Source organism: Crocodylus siamensis, chromosome 9, assembly GCF_052110815.1.
Source record: "Crocodylus siamensis isolate JL-2025a chromosome 9, ASM5211081v1, whole genome shotgun sequence".
In the NCBI taxonomy this organism is placed as follows: domain Eukaryota; kingdom Metazoa; phylum Chordata; order Crocodylia; family Crocodylidae; genus Crocodylus; species Crocodylus siamensis.
The window spans coordinates 39588186-39605061 of record NC_143403.1 but is presented as its reverse complement, the minus strand read 5'-3'; the positions used below and the strand labels follow the sequence as shown (position 1 = coordinate 39605061).

Here is a 16876-nt window from a genome sequence, read left to right as displayed (position 1 = left end):
TTAACTACCTCTTAGACCAGGTGTGTGACATCAGGATGGTGTGCAGTGGGATCTGCCTCTCAGGCTGATGTTGTATTACTCATCTCCCTGCGGAACCAGAATGTTGAGCACCATTGCTTAAAACCTTTACTGCAGAACCAGCAGATTAAAGACATTTAACTATGCTCTTAAATTACCAAAACAGTTTACTTTTTAAAATATATGATTTTATTTAGTGGTTTGATGGCTGTTTTCCTTCGTTCAATAGCGTCTGTCTTCAGACTGCGAGGATCAGATCCGAGTGATAATCCAGGAATCAGCTCTTGATTACCGGCTAGATCCCCAGCTTCAGATGCACTGTTCTGAAGAGGTAGGAGGCATGATACCTAAACTTCCTAGTTTAGAAAAAAGTTCTCCTCAGCAGATCTAACTTCACAAGTCTTTGTGAAATGAGCTACATGTCTCTCTTTATAAAGAAACTCTCTTGATAAAGCAATTTAACTGTTCATAGTTCAAGACGCTCCATCTGGAACTTATGAAACAGGCTTCTGGCTTGTGCTCAACAACCAAGAATTAGTCTTTTGCTCGTACACCATTACAATGTCAAGCTTTGCCTCTCGATTTCTCATTCCCACTGATTTGCTGTAGCAGAGAAAATTGTCTTCAGTATTTATGAAAAGCAGATAAAAGTTATTGTAGTGTTGAGTTTCACATCTGTTGTGAGTGAAATAGTCATAAAAGTCCTTCTTTATAATAGCGTCATATTTACTCATTTCCTGCACATCCCCAAATAAGGCATGTCCCTTGTTTTGGGAGGTCAAAATGAGGTAAAAAAGATTTTTTTTTCCAGAATCTGACCTGCCACAGCCTGAGCTCACTATGGCTGAATATTGGCTGCATTAAGTACGTTCCAGTGTCACTCCTGCTTTCACTGAAGCTCCACAGCTAGAGGTTTAATTCCCTTAAAGCTGCTGCCAAATTGTTTGACTCCTTCAATTTGGCAGTAGGTAAAGAGTTAAATGTCTAGCTGTGGAGCTGCAGTGAAAGGGGTGAGTGACACTGGGAAATGGATTGACCCCTGCTCCATGCTGCACAGAGCCAATCCCTGTTAGCCATTTCAGCACCCCCATGTCTCTGTTCTGGTGCAGAAATCAGATGCCTCACTTTATATCAACAGAGGCTTGCTGATGCAAAATCCATGCTGAACACAGTGGCTGGCAGAAGAGTACGCAAGGATCTTGTTAGGAAGAGAAGTGTCTCCATGTTTTTGGAGATGGTAAATATCTCACTTGAAAAGGTCTGAGGTGGTTGGCTAGCACTGTAGTAGGGAAAGAGTGAACAGATCAGTTAGCTTATGTTCCAGTTTGTTAAATAAGATGCCTTAAGATGGTGTTTCCCACATTGTGGAGTATGAAAGGTTTCTAGGTGGGTTGCAACTAAAGGCAAAGTATTATCAGGCCATGCCAAAAAAATTCGGAAATGTCAACATCTTTTTATTGCTAGAATCAAGATATTAAGTACAAATGATTTAAATTAATATGTTTGCATATGTTGGGGTTTTTTAGTGACTTGGAACCTGCTTCTGTCTGCAGGGTTTATACAAGGCTGCAGACTGATGCAGTGACTCAGTTTTCACTCTGTGTTCAGTTGTGATCTATATTTTGGTTTAGTGCAGAACCCCCAATTCCACCCAAAAACATAACAAAAGGAATAATTATCCACTTGGCCTTTTTGCTTAAAACCGAATACTTGATTCCTATATTTCTGCTAAAAAAAAAAAAAAAACATGCATTTTCTTCATTAAAACATAGTGTTTAAACTAATATCCAAAGCTTTGTCAATAAACTGATCTTCTTTGGTAGCATCAGTTTTCTCTAGGAGTCCTTGTGCTGAAAGTGTTTGTAACTCGAGCGTGTTTTTCAAGTTCTAATTCTGTATTAAGGAACTATTTTTAAAACAGAACTTTCAGTAATTAACTTTTTTATATACTTTTCATGTCTCCTCAGCATTCTGCAGCTCATTATTTTCAATAAATGCTTTAAGAGTTTGTAATACAGGCAGTCCTTGGACTTACGACAATTGGTTCCTGAAAAGCACATCTTAAGTCGAAATGTTGTAATTCGGAACCAACTTTCTCAAAAGAAACAATGTTATAAATCGGGGATTGGTTCCTGAACCAAGGCCTGATACCCTATTTTCACCAAAAATACCCCAGAATTTTGTACTCGATCAATTATAGACAAGTAACATAGCTACATAATATATTTATATTGTAAATAGCAACCATATTGATTTGGAAGGACTTCTTTGAGGTGACTTTGCTGGACTTTTTGAAGGGCTCTTGGCTGGAGTCGTCTCAGGAGTTTTGGCTGCAGGTTTTTCTGGAGTCTTGTCTGCTTTCTTAAAGTGTCCAAGGAAGTTTGGACAGATGTTCTCCAGGGAGATGAGCGACGCAGCCAACTTGTTCACTGGCATGGCATTGAATCGGATCAAGCGTTGTAAGTTGAAACTGGCATTGTAAAGTTGAAACAGGGTGTCAGTTTATAAACGTTATAAGTGTAAAACGTAACTCAAAACGTTGTAAGTCGAGGGCTGCCTGTATGCCTTTTAGCCTTTGCTAGCCTGTTGTTTCACTTTTCCAGTTTTCTGTTGAATGAGTTCTTCACCGTATCCTTAAGCTGAAGAATGCGGGAGTGAGTTCTTTGTAGCTGAGCATTTTAAAATACTAGTTTTTCAAAGATACCACTAAAATAAGCCAGTTTCAAAACAAAGTCTTTTCATTATAATTTTTTCTGTGTTCTTTATGATTTTTTTTAAAGATGCTTCTTTTTTCTCTGAGTTCAAGCACACTTGTCAGAATTTTGACCCAAGATGGCTCTCTGGATTCAGCAGCACTTCATAATCTGAAATCACCCACAGCAGTAAAATAATCTGGCTTTTACATTTTTATGTAGTTCACAACATTAGTGACAGTTGATAGCACAAAATGTGGCTCTGGACTCATCCCTTGAAGCTAGGGCCTCTCTGTGGATCATACAGCGAGTCCAGACAGCACCTGGAGCTTATCAAAGCCTAAATGGTTTCTCGTCTGCCAGCCACAGCTCTTTGCCCCATTTGTGCATAGTCCAATACAGTCCTGCCATTTCAGACCAACCTGCTGCATGACATCATCAATAATTTTGAATAAATCTTTGGCCTTTTCTTGAACAGTAGATCTTCATTCACTAGTGGCTTCTCAAAGTATCAAATCTAAGCAGCCAAAACAATCGTCCCCCCCCCTTCTCCCTCCTCCCCCCAAGGACTGCATGTTGCACAGGCCACAAACTGCATGGCACAGCCCCTATCACTAAGCTAATGCCTTGTGGGCTATGCCACACCTCTGGTATCTCTTCTCCCATCTTCCCATACCCACCTCACTGCATCTTGCCGATGCTCCAGGTCACCATGAGCCTTCTGGCAATGGTATCAATGCCCCACTGCCCCAGCCCCAATGTTGAGGGGAGGCAACAGAAGCTGGACGAGGTAGAGGGGGCTGAAGGCTCCTGCAGCAGCAACAGGAGAGTGGCATGGGGAGGAGCTTCTGATTCCGGGGGCCACAGCATAAATGCTTAGATAATACAGGTGGCCCAGAGGCACCTCCTGACTTGGACAATCCTGATTTAGGTGGCAGTTGAAATATTTAATCAGTAGTTTGTATCTGTCAGTCCTTCAGTAACCAAGCATCTAGGGTTCTTTCTCAACACATTGATTGACATACCTTTGTATAGGAGATATATAGATATAGATAGATAGATACACACATTAAAGCAGTTCAACCTATAGCAGTATCTTGCATCATTTTAGCAAGGTAAAAGTGATCACTTGAAGATCCAGGCTATTTCTGAGAAATAATTGTTTTGTGGGTATTTCCTCTGTAGGCAGTCTGTGATTGTCATGGGTATTATTGCTAAATAGACTTTTTAGAAGGCTCATTGGGTGCATCTACACATACTTTCATGTGCCTTTTTCCATTGTGCATTAAACTTGGTACCTCCAGTGAAGTACTAAGTTTAACATGCATTAAGCTGCTTTTATATGCAGTAGAGCATTTGCATACCTCTTTAGTGACGCTTAATGTGCAGTAAACTGTTTTACTGTGCATTAGCATAATGTCATATTTTTTATTTGATGTTCTAATGTGCAGTAAAATATTCTACTGCGCATTAAAGCATACATGTAGATGAGCCCAGTGTCTCCTTAATTTAAACAAGTCTTGCATGAAAAGTTCTGCAGGGATATTCAGATTAGCGATCAGTCTTTATCTGTAGTCTCTTGTTTTGAAAATAGCTTTTTAACATTTTTTGTAATATGTTCAGACAGCAGCACTCACTTCTCAGTATATTTCCCGCCCCCCCCCCCAAATGTCTATTGTTGTAGGATTGCAGACTAGAAGGAATGTTTTTGGAAAGCAATTCTAGCACTTTTTCTGTTCCTTTAACCAAGAATATCTTTATCAGCCATTCTGTTTAAGACTCATGTAAAATATTGGTTTTCCTCTGCACCTTCTCCAGGATGTCAGGCAGGTCTAGCAGGGCATTACCCATAAGTGCTGCTGTATTAATTCATGTACAAACTCACAAAATCTAGGATGCAAATCTCATACTGTGCATATCTCATACTGTGTTACAGGATGTGGCTAGAGAATAATAGATTCTCATGGCAGCATAAAAGTGCCCCCAGAAGTGGAAAGCCTGCATTGCAAAACTTTCTTCATACTGAAATTGTAATTCTTTTTTCTCTAAAAAGATAACCAATCTGTGTGCAGAGGAAGCAGCAGCTCAGGAACAAACTGGACAGGTGGAAGAATGTCTGAAAGTTAATCTGCTCAAAATTAAAGCTGAAATGTGTAAAAAGGTAAGGAAAATAACATTTCACAGAAGTTTAGGGCTGGAAGGGACTTCATGAAATCACTGGGTCCAACTCCTCCCCCTTCCACCCTCCCTGCACTGGGCAGGAAAGACTGCTAGAGACGAATAACCCCAGCAAGGTGTGCATCCAGTCTCCTTTTAAAGATCTCCAGGATAGGTTGCCTACACCACTGCCACTGGGAGTCTATTCCAGCGTCTGGTCTCACAAACCATGAAGAAGTTTTTCCTTGTATCCAGTCTGAAACCTTCTAGGTAGTTATGACCATTGTTCCTGGTTTTCCCCTGGGGTGCTTTGGTGAATATTTGTTTGCCTAGCCCCTGATGCTTGTAAGCTCAGTATCCCTTAAACTGAACAAGACCCGAAGTGGCTATGCTCCTGACAGAGGTAAACACTTATGGAAATGATTTCATTTTGTGACACACAAGGGTTTGGTGTAGTGTGAAGCCACAACTGTGCAGAATTCCAGTTCACCTCTTTCTTAATTTGGCAGCATCCTTTACTTTTTGGTACTAGGCTTTGCCACAGATGTGTTAGTAGGCTTCAAGCCTAATATATGGTGTGTTCCACTATTATCTGTTGTCTTGCATCCTCACACTCATTACTGCCATTGTTTCAGTTAATGACCCAGACAGCCTACTGACGTTTTCAGTCCCCAGTGCCTGGGGCACAGATTGACACTAGCAAAAAGCTGTGCAGACTGCCCCCAACTGCCTAATGAGTCCTGTCAAGTCATGGCTTTGACTTGTAGATTACAACATGTATGTGGTGAATTGAACCATGCTAATCTTACACCAGGATCTTTAATCCAGCCTACAAAAGGATTGTTCTCTGTGTTCCCTATTTAAGACTGTAATTCTCAATCATGAAGCAGCACTGGCTTTGTTCTCCGTCCTTTTAATGTGCATCTGATATTCCACAGGAGGTGCTCAACATGTTAAAGGAGAGCAAAGCAGACATATTTGTTGACCCAGTGCTGCACACAGCCTGTGCCCTAGACATCAAACACCACTGTGCTGCTATCCCACCAGGGAGAGGACGCCGTAAGTGTTGGTGCTTCATTTATATGATCTCCCTGCTCAATGACAACCTAAAATTTGGATCCAACTTGAAAGTGTCTGAGGTTCTTTTAAATAACAGGTACTACTGTCAGTTTTTTGTGGCTGCTTGAAAGAAGTGCACAGCCACCTTTATGGCAGCAAGGGGTCTTTGCTGTCTGAGTTTGGATGTCTTGCTTTAAAGTTCTGGTAAATGATGGTAAGCTGGTTTAGATCTTGTGCATTCAGCTTTTTGTTAATATACTCCTCTTGGACCGGGGTTAATTCACACTAGTTACAGAAAGAGTTATGTTTCTGTCCCATGTAATGCAAGACTCTGCTCGTTGACCAAGTTGATGACCCTTTTAATCTGACTCTGGATGGACACGCAACATCCATGGAACACAAAATATTGCAAAGGATTCATCTGATAGTGCCTTTACATGGACAACCTTTCCAAATAAATCAGCCCATCTAATTCAAGTGAGACTTCTGACAGGCTGCATGGACCCAAGCTGATCTTTCTTTCTGTAATGTCTTGAGCTGAACCTGACTTTTTAGCAAGAGTTAAGAACATAGGAGTTAAAACAAGTCACCTGTTTTCTTAAATAAAATATGCAGTAAGCTGTAGTGTGCTATACTTTGGATATGTAATACCAACTCTTTAATTCCCCTACAATAGTCAAAATTTATTGCCCCTTAAAACAGTGGCCAGCAACCTTACAGGCCATGGGCCAGAACAACCTGGCTCTGGTCCAGCGTGGGCTAAGTAGCTTTGGTGCATGAGCAGCAGGGAACTTTCCTTGTGCTACTCCAGGGTCAGGCAGCTGGGAGCTATGCCTATACCACCACTGCTGCTCCCAAACCCTCCTTCCCTGCTCCCCAGCTGTTGTGCAGGCACAGTTTCCAGTGAGCATGGAGCTGTACCAGGGCCAGGCCACTAGCAGCTGTGTTCATGCTATACTGGGGCTAGGCAGCTAGAAACTGCATCCATACTGACGCTGCACCTCCCCAGCCCACCCTCCTCCCCCTGTCGCCTCCCAGATGTGGCACAGGTGCAGCTGGAAACTGCCTGGCTCCTGTGCAGCTCCCTACTGGCTGGAGGCTGCACCCATGCCACATCCTTGGGGAGAGTTGGGTGGCTTGGAAGAACAGCGGTGGCATGGGAACAGTAGGAAATATCCTGGCCCTGGCACAAGTCTATGCTGCTGCACCCTGATGTGGATACAGGCATAGGCAAAACCTTCTGGCTCCATGGGCTAGATCTAGCCTGTAGGCCCATGTGTTGCCAACCCCTACCTTAAAATATGTCTTAATACATAATTTTTTAAGTGAGACCTTATATTAAGTGCCAGCTGCAGGGGTTAAACAGATCTCTTTGGGCACCAGTTTTAAGTAAGGGCCTGTAAGTATTTTGTAAGTGGTTTGGCTATATTACTTGGTAAGCATACAAACCACCAGTGCCCAAGGGAGTCTTCCTCCAAAACACCCTCACATGTAGTAAATTCCTATTTTAGTACAATTTCTTTCCACTTTGCAGAAATGTCTTGCCTTATGGAAGCTTTGGAAGATAAGCGTGTGAGACTGCAGCCTGAATGTAAGAAACGCCTTAATGATCGGATTGAAATGTGGAGTTATGCAGCAAAGGTGAGAATGAAGCCAAATTTTAAAAATCTGCCTTGTTTTTGGCATTGGTTACTTCATTATTCTGAGCAGTAGTGGATTTAGTTAGTGATATGTAGTAGGGCTATGCAAAGCTTCATTAGCAGGTTCAATTTTGGAGGAGATTCAGCCCGAATTTGGTGGCCAAATCTCCAAATTCAATTGAAAACCTCTGAATCTATTCAGAGAGATTTGGAGAGATTCAGACATTCGGCCATAGACTGTACAGGCAGGCACTAGGCAGGAGCAGCTGGGGGAGTGGCCAGGCAAGCCCAGTCTTGAGCTGGCAGCCTCGGGAGAAGCTGTGGCTTGTCTGGCTGCTCCCCCAGCTGCCCCCTGGCAGGGGAAGGCAGACAGTGCTGGCAGTCCCGGGAGAAGCTGTGGGTGAATGATCAGGGAGCTGGGAGATCAAACTGGGAGCTGGGGGAAGCCCCTGTTCATTTCCCCCAACCCCCAATCATTCTTCCAGCTCCCTGATCATTCCCCCCAGCCCATGTGGCTTGTCCAGCTGCTCCCTTGGCTGCCCCCCTGCGAGGGAGAGGTAGGCAGTGCTGGCAACCCTGGGGAGCTGGGGGATCAAACTGGGAGCTAGGGAGAAGCCCCTGATCATTCCCCTGGCTCCTGGGGCTGCCAGCTCAAGCCAGAGCTTGTCTTCTGTCAACACTGCCTGCCTGTGTAGTCTATGGCCGAGTGTCTACAGATTTGGATGAATCGAATCAGGACAATGATTCCAGTCACCGAATTGAATTGCCATCCCCCTGAATCTGAAGCAAAAACTTTCTGCTTTGCACAGAGTATGTAGTTCTTAAGATTATCAGTCTTTGAGTCTCTTGGGAGAAGTTGACAAGGAGATGAACCTTCAAACTACAATCTGGAATTTTCATTAATAGCATAGATCCAATATGCTCCTGAAATAATGCTCTTTGGTTGTGAGGGGGCTAAAGAACTTGTGTGCTTTTGACTGTTGAAATGACAAATACAAATGAGTGTCAGGACAGTCTTTGGGAAATGACTTTTTTTTCTGCTTTCAAATCAAGCAGTTCAGTTAGTTCAATCAATGCAAAACAGGTTAAATAAGTGAGATGGTAATGTAGGATTCAGCATGCTGCTTCTGTCTCTTCTGATCTTGCTGTGTGTAGGTATTGCAGCACATTGTATGTTTAGAATCAGGATGTGTTCATAATACTGTGCACAGCAAGGTGAATAAAGAGAAGCATTCTTAGCTTACTCCATTAAAATAGAAAGGGAACACATTGTATTCTGTAGTCATTTTTTGAACATCTGCATTGCCTTCCTAGCAACACCAAAATCAAACTGCCCTCGGTGTTTATAGGGGCTAATTTATAAAAAAGCAGACTACCAACAAAAAAGCTCTGTGGATAGGAGGATAAGACGCATTGGTCACAGTTGACTGATCTGCATAGAAAAGGCTGAACACAGGGAAACAGCCACAGGAAGGCACTAGGACATCTCCAGAGAAATTGCCACACCCGAGAGACTTTCAGGCAGCTAATAGCTTAATAGCATTCTGCCCAGCTGATCCTATCTTTTGAGCACTCATTCTTGCAAGCTTATTTGGATATCCTACTGCTTGTATTATGTCATTGTGGTTCATGGGAAGTTCAGTTGCAAGAAAAGAGCGTGCTGGATGTTTAGAGGAGATGAGCGGAGACTCTCTTCCCAGCTTAGAAGAGCAGAGTTCTGAACTGCTCATGATTAGCTTGGCTAAGATCAAAGTGGAAACTGAAGTTCCAGGTCCAAAAAAAGGCCCCCTGCATCTGTACCTAAGTTTAATTACTCTTTCCTCACTCCTAGGTTGCCCCAGCAGAAGGTTTTTCTGATCTTGCCATGCAAGTTATGACTTCTCCGTCCAAGAATTACATTCTGTCTGTGATCACAGTTGGCATCTGCGTACTCTTCCTGATTGGCCTGATGTGTGGACGCATCACCAAGCGGGTGACACGAGAACTCAAGGACAGGTAGAGCCTGGACTGCCTGCTGAAGAAATGCCTGCCTAGTGCCCAGTTTGTACAGTTCTCTTCTGTATAGCCTACCCATCCCTTCTTGTGAGAGGAGAATAAAAAAAATTAGAACAGCAGCAGGTGTCGGCTCCGTTTTCCCATCTTGGATTTCATCCATGGCACCTTCATCATCCTATGACAGTTTGTGTGCAGCATTGGCAGCCCAGCCAGCAGCTTTTGTTCCCCTTTGTTAGCGGACTCTCGTTTAACCTGCCTGTAGACGAGTCTCTTTATTGTACTGTTGGAACTGCCTTCACTCTAAATCAGACTGACATGACCTGCAGCTCAAGCAGTTTTTAAGTACATTTTTAAAGGAAGAAAAAATACATCTGCATACCAACCATGATTTAGGCAATGATTCATACTGGCATACATTCATGTTCTGTGACTGGGTAAACTTGAGTCAGGAAATAGAGGGTAAATTGCATCTCACCAGAGTTGGCCTTGTTTTGGACATCTTACTCATCCTTTACCAAGCATCTTCAGAGTAGAGTCACGGACAGCTTATGGACAGTAGGCAATGATGTCACCCTCTATTGAATGTCCTGCTTGTGTTACTGTGGTTGCTGAAAAAAAGATGCCCTCCAACTCCATTTCTTCCTTTGTCACTCACAGGATAGTATAAAATGGCCAGGGTTAGAAACTCCAGTGATCTTATCTTCATATGAGCAGGACAGCTTTTACTTCATTAGGCTTGGAAGATGGTATCAAGACCAGGTACAAAAGAGCCAGTCAGCAGCATGCAATGCAGTAAACATCCCAGCTACCTAGCCTGTTAAACTCTATTTATCACTGGCAATTTGGTAGAAATTAAAGTTCCTTTATTACACTTCTGTAGCCAAGAAGACCATTTAGAGCAAGTCAGTCAAAGATGATGGATATTGGTGACTAGTTTGCCCAGTGATGCTTTATGGGATTAAGGGTTCCGGTTTTTTTGGTAAAAGGATCATTTAAAGATTAGTTCGTTGATTCATTGTCTTGAGTTAAAGCATTAAAAAAAACAACTAAATTTTTGGTTGATAGGTACAGAATCTGGCATCTATGGATGTAGGACAGAGGAGCTGGCCCTAAATATCAAGCAGCAGAGATCTGGGGAATATAATGTGTGAAGGGTAGAAATGTACACAACATTAATGGGAATAGGTTTTTGTGGTTGCCCATTGATGTGTACAGTTAGGTTATTATTGCGTTTCCAGAACTTGATCCCCAGGCTGACTTCCCACCTCTAGCAAGGTGTTTTGCAGAAGCAGTTCCTTTGGCGGCAGTAACTTGCCGCCTTTGTTCCTCAAGGACATGTAAGAGTGGAGCTTTTAGGACCCATAACGGTTGGGATCTAGGATACATTAGGCTGAGTGAAAATGATTGCACAAGAGGCAGCATGTACAATAGGAGATATAATTTTAATAACCTGTTAGATGTGTATGTGCTGGAGTAAAAATATGTGCCTAAACTATCCAACTAGGCTAACAGTTGATCATGAATGACCATAACATTTTTTCCTCTTACTGTTGCACTGCTAGGTAAAGTCTGAAATTACCAATGTTTTGCATTGGCCCAGTACAAGATGGAAGCTTTTCTAAATGTTGACCAGCTGACTCTAATTATACTATGTGTACAGACTGATATATAAAATACTGTGACTGCTTTTTGCTTCCCTTCAAAAATGCTGGAGAGGTGTACAAATTTAGGTTGTATGTAAATGGCTGTATTTACCTTCCCACTTAGAGGTGCAGAAAGTAAATTATTTGAGATACAGTCTTAGTTGTGTGCTGTTGACTGATTTTAAAAAAGCTCATCTAGTAAGACTTGTTGGTGTCTGGAGTCTTGGCCCACAAGAGGGCAAAGGATTATTACAGCTGGGCAGGTGATGGACAAAACCTTAATAGCAAAGAAAAGTCCACAGAAGAAACCTGGCATCTTGTTTGATATGTTATAGACTTCCAGATGGGTTGCTTGTTAAATCATCTTGAGAAGAGAAATAGAGCATGAATTCCCTTCTACTTTGTTATTGCCAAATATGTAGCTTCAGATGAGACTTATGCAGAATCCGTGAAGATGGAGTAGAAAGGGGGATGGCTGGTCACATTACTCTTGTAAAACTGGAAGCTTGAAAAGGTGTATGACACCCACTAGAATTAGTTTGGCAGCTGCAATAGCATATAGTTTAAACTGACACTCCAGACAAGTTGTTTCAGTGCTTGGTGACTGTCAAGATTACCAGAGCAGAGGAAGATTCATAGTGCTGGAGAGTGGGAGGAGAAAACAAACAAGATTACATATTCTCCTACATACACAGTATTGCTTATTGGATAACTAGCACTGTTGCTTGTATTTTCCTTGGACAGAATTAAATTGCTGTCCAGAGACTTTTTTTTAACTGTTGTGACTGTGTTTTTTTGAGGAAGCATTTGTATCCTGATCATTTTGAACAGCCCAAATGAGACTGTTCTGCACCATTACATATAGCATTTTCCAATAAATCCCAAATGAAATTGTAGTGAAATACCATAGGTTTGTCAACCATGGTTTTGGCTGTGAATCTTGTAGATTGAAGTTGTTTAGGGAGGAAGAGAGTTGCTTTCTTTACTTTAAGTTCTTATTTGAGTAGATGGAAAACTATTGATTGCTCTTGTCTTATGCTGGTTTGGAAACAGAGTCCAACAGAGAGCATGCTGGAGTGATGAAAATGGACCGGTCATCTCTTTGATGTTATAATGAAGAATAGAGTCCAGAATTGAAGAGTGAACATCCATTTTCTGGGGTCAGTTTTGTTCTGTTCACTTTGTAGGGTCACTTTTGTTCAGTATGTGTGTGCATATGTATGTTTTTTGAATGTGGTATTTTCTGCTTCATTACTTACTTATAAATCACCTGTGGTCATCATCCCTTTCCTAATGTAGTGTTGAGCTCTCCCTTCTGGGTACTACCAACTAGATTGTTCCACTGGCATGAAGTCTTTACTGAGCAAATATCAGGTAGGAGCACCACTTTTTGTGAATGGCATTTAAACATGTGCAGTCTAACTAGTATGTTTGCATTCCAAAGGTTACCCAGAGACTTGGTTTCAGTGTTAGTGGGAGAAGAGGCAGATGAAGGTTTTAATCAAGTCAGAAAGTATGACATGCAGTATATTTCTAGGTGTCTGCCTTCTGTGACAGAAAAAATGTATAAATTCAAAACAAAAGAAATTCTCATATCTTGCAGGGAACTTGCAGCTTATGACTCTGGATGGAGAGCTCTTGTAATTGGCTGCCAGAAGACAAACATTGCATAGTGATTAAGGTTTACCTTCTGCTTACCTTGTTAGTAATAGGACCCTGACATAGTTGCATGCTGGACAAGAGTTGCATGCTCCCTTGTAAGGATATTAGAACTCTCCCAGTGCAGAGTATCTAGATGTGCCGCCTTAGTTTTTTGCTGTCAGAGCCTATATAACTACAGAAGACCTGTTGGAAAAACAAGGAAATAATCGATCCTATTTGAACGAGGATTATCCTGAGGGCTGACCCTCAATCTCTGCTGTCAGTCCAATGCCTAGGTCCATAGAGGAGTATCATTTCCTACTGCAAGGATGGAAAATAATGATTGTAAGAAATGCAATCCTGTCATCCTGAATTTTGGGGAGGTTGGGTTTGTTTTTTTTTAACTTATTATTTAGGATTAAGGTATTAAGGAATCAACTCTTTGGAAACTAACCATTTCAGAGAGGACTTGGAAGAGAACAGCTCCTAGATTGGAGAGGGCTTCTTTGCTGTTTCTGCAGATTAGCTCTAATATTCATCACCCCTATTCTCACTATTGATTTGGCTTTACAGTCTTTGAGAGAGAGGCAGTTGCTTTTCATTCTATGAGTCTTTCTCATAGATGAGAATTCCTTCTCTGAAGTGTGACCTTGGTGTTGTAGAGCTGAGGCTTCTGGGGATGACTGGTGGCATCACTATAATCAAAGAAGTGATAGTAAAGGGTGTCACTCTCCAACATGCTGCCTTCCCTTTCTGCTGAGATGTCTAACGGGGTACCTTATTTTTACCATACTGCCCATGGCACGTGTTTAGATAAGATGGGAAGGATTTGTGTCCCAGTACTTCACTCTGGTTTTTTGGGGTGGCATTTGCTTGCATCTTTTTTTTATGAAAATAGCCTTATTTATTGTTACTTAATGGGTTACATTTTGATGCTTGATTTTTCTTTTTCATGTTTGCTTCTTTCTGGTTAGTTGTCTGCGAGTTCTCTTGCCTGTCTGCTTGCCCTCCCATCTCACTATTTGTATGCAAAATTGCTGCAGTAACAGATGTGGATGGGAATAACATTATTTCTCCTTTCTTGCATGTAACTCAGTCAGTCTCTTGGGAAACAAGTGCTAGTGTCCCTCTGCCACTGCAAAATAGCTCAAAAACTATTGCAGTCCAAGTAGTTCTCCAGCAAGTGATACATACAGGGATTCTCTCCAGAATATGACACTTGCAGTCTGTAGAGATGGAACCATCTTGACCCAGACAAAAGCCGTTGTGAGTTTGCCATATGAAAATGCTGTATATTGGGGAGAACTGAATAGGCAGCAGCCTTCAAAGGATAGTTATTAGTATAGATGTTTTCCTTTGAGGTGGAAGCAGTGGAGAATAAAGTGTGATATTCAAAGGCAGAGAACTAATTCCTGCTGTAGTGTTATCACATTCAGGTGAACTTGCTTCAGTTGGATGGTGATATCTCTGTTAACTCCAAACTTGGTACTGTGGTTTAGGGGTTTCAAACATGCCTCCAGTCCTGGGCTGGATCCAGCTTGGGGCACAGAGGGCTTTGGAGGTAGCAGCTGCAGCTCCTGCCCAGTGCATGCAGCAGTGGTAGTGGTGACAGTGCATGCCATGTGCCCCATGCTAGAACTGAAACTGCTGCTGCCACCATGCATTTCATGCCAGGGTGGCAGCTCCTGCTCCAAAAGGGAGAACATGGCAGCAACAGCTTTGAGTCTGGCATGGGGTAGAGACTGCAAAGGAGCCAGTGGCTGAGAAACTGAGGCTACAACAGTGGCCATGGGCAAAGTGGCTAGAGGGTAATCAGGGCTGTCAGCCACTGTTTTTTATCCTCCTGCCAGTAAGTGCCATGTCCATTGTGGCCCAAGGGCCCCAAGTTGTGTCAAGCCCCTCACCCCAGTCATGCCCTCCAACTTCTGGTGGCCAATTGGTGGGCCGGTACAGTGGCTCTGCAGCTGGATCATCTGCTTGACACCACTGCTTCAGTTCCAAAAGTAGATTGTAGTGCTGGCTCTCCAGTTTAAGTTAATTTTCAGTTGAGTAGGTATTTCCGCTATTAAGTATTTTTATGCTTGTGTAAGCTATTTCAGGGATTGGATTAAACCTCAATGGATTTTTACAATTTGGCCTTTGTCGTCTTGAAGAGCAGCTCCCAAACACGTTTTTGTACTGGTGCTTCCATTTTCTGAGGCTGGAAAAGAGTTCAGTTCTTTACCCCAATGATGGGCCACTGCAACTACAACCAACTAAATGGGGACCCAATTCAGTCGAGGCTCATTTGAGTGAGGGAAGACCAGCATTACTTGGTGCAGCCAAGGTCTAAAACTAGTATAGTTGCTTTTGTCCTATACTGTTAGGCTTCAGAGTTCTGCCTACTGGATGTGATGATGTATGTTACTTAGAGAATCTATCTGCAAGACTGGGGAGCAGTGTCTTGTTGCCTGTTCTGGATAAAAGCAGCCTGTACTACTACCTCTTTCCAAAACAAACCTCCTCCTAGTTTGATTTTTGTTCTGTTGTTTGAAAGCAAAAGATCTGTATTCTCAGATGGGACTCTTCAGTTTAAGTGATCCTAGTTATACATACCTGCTGCATTCAGAGAACAAAAGTGCTTAGACAGCTGTTAGTTGGGAAAGTTATTAGGATGGAGAATACAGAGGTATAATTTTTTCCCATAAGGTTATTCTTTAAAACTTGTACTTAATAGGTGCAATCAGGAATCATTTGACTAATGTTCTGCATGTCAGACTAAAAGAACACTGACGAGGTGGAGAGGTTTGTTTGTATGAAGCATGTGTTCGCACAGGGAAGGATCTGAATAACTTTCAGTAGTAATGTTACAAGCCTCCCTAGCTACAATGCACAAAACAGACCCAAGCAGGAAATCATACTGTACAGCAGAATCTGTTTGAACTTCATTTTTTAAACATAACATTAACAATTCTTTTTTGCAAATTGTTTGTTTTTTCCTTTATGTGTATAAAATCCTGGCCGTTTCTTGTTTTTACATGTTCATGCTGTGTAATTTTGAGATGTTACTGAGATTCTGAACATAATGTGCATTTTTTCTGTACAGATGAAATGGGAGAATTTAATAAAAAAAAAAAGTCTGCAGGTTTTTTTACTTGTTGTTTTTATCTTTTTAGTTGAGCTAAAAGGAAATCACTGTCCATTTTCCATAAGTGAAACTTTCTGAAGCCAAGCATCAACCATACAGTTATGTTGCGTATCAAATAACTATCAAGGTAAACCAAACTGAAAAGCCTTTTAGAAATGCATCCCCCACCATAAACATTATAATAATCTACAATTTTTCATGCCCAAAAGCAGTAGTACAGCAATATCCTCATCTAAATCCTTGCAGCAGTTAGTTGCTTTCTCATTATATTAGAGCAGGGCTGGGAAATTTATTTCAGCCGGAGGGTTGCTTTAATGAGTTTTGGTGAGCTGTCAAGGGCTGCAAGTGTGGCCTTGCCTCTTCGCAAGCGCCCCACCCCCTGGTTGCTATCTTGGGACTAGAAGTCCCATCCCCTAACCCCTTACATTTGCCACTGGAAGTCATAGAATCACAGAAGTAGGGTTGGAAGTCCGACCCCCTGCCTGGGCAGGAGAGAGAACTGGGCTGAAAATGATCCCAGCTAGGTAGGCATCAAACCTCCTCTTGCTGACCCCCAGGGTAGGAGCCAGCACCACTTCCCGTGGAAGTTGGTTCCAGATCCTAGCCACCCTGTCTGTGAAGTAGTTCTTACGGATGTCTAATCTAAACCTACTCTCCAACAACTTGTGGCCGTTATTCCTTGTTATGCCAGGGGGCGCTAGGAGAAACAGTGTCTCTCCCAAACCCTTCTGGTCCCCCGTAGTGAGTTTATAGACGGTCACCAGGTCCCCCCATAGCCTTCTCTTGTGAAGGCTGAACAGGTTCAGGTCCTGCAGTCTCTCATTGTAGGGTCTGCCCTGTTGTCCCCGGATCATGCGGGTGGCCCTCCTCTGGACCCTCTTAATGTTGTCCACATCCCTCCTG

The 16876-nt window shown here is 42.4% G+C and overlaps 1 protein-coding gene across 2 annotated transcripts in view; it reads left to right on the top strand.

Moving 5' to 3' along the window:
* The window catches only part of GLG1 (golgi glycoprotein 1), a 105160-nt gene extending 89193 nt beyond the window's left edge, over positions 1-15967 (top strand). Inside the window, exons 22-27 of one of the 2 annotated variants that reach the window (XM_090062359.1) lie at positions 248-349; positions 4765-4872; positions 5807-5927; positions 7462-7568; positions 9399-9562; positions 12259-15967. In XM_090062359.1, coding sequence (XP_089918485.1) covers positions 248-349; positions 4765-4872; positions 5807-5927; positions 7462-7568; positions 9399-9562; positions 12259-12319 — 663 coding nt within the window. In that variant the 3' untranslated portion in view covers positions 12320-15967. Of the gene's footprint in view, positions 1-247; positions 350-4764; positions 4873-5806; positions 5928-7461; positions 7569-9398 lie in introns of both variants that reach the window. The other variant, XM_090062360.1, reaches the window with a different exon arrangement.
* The last annotated feature ends 909 nt before the right edge of the window (positions 15968-16876 follow it).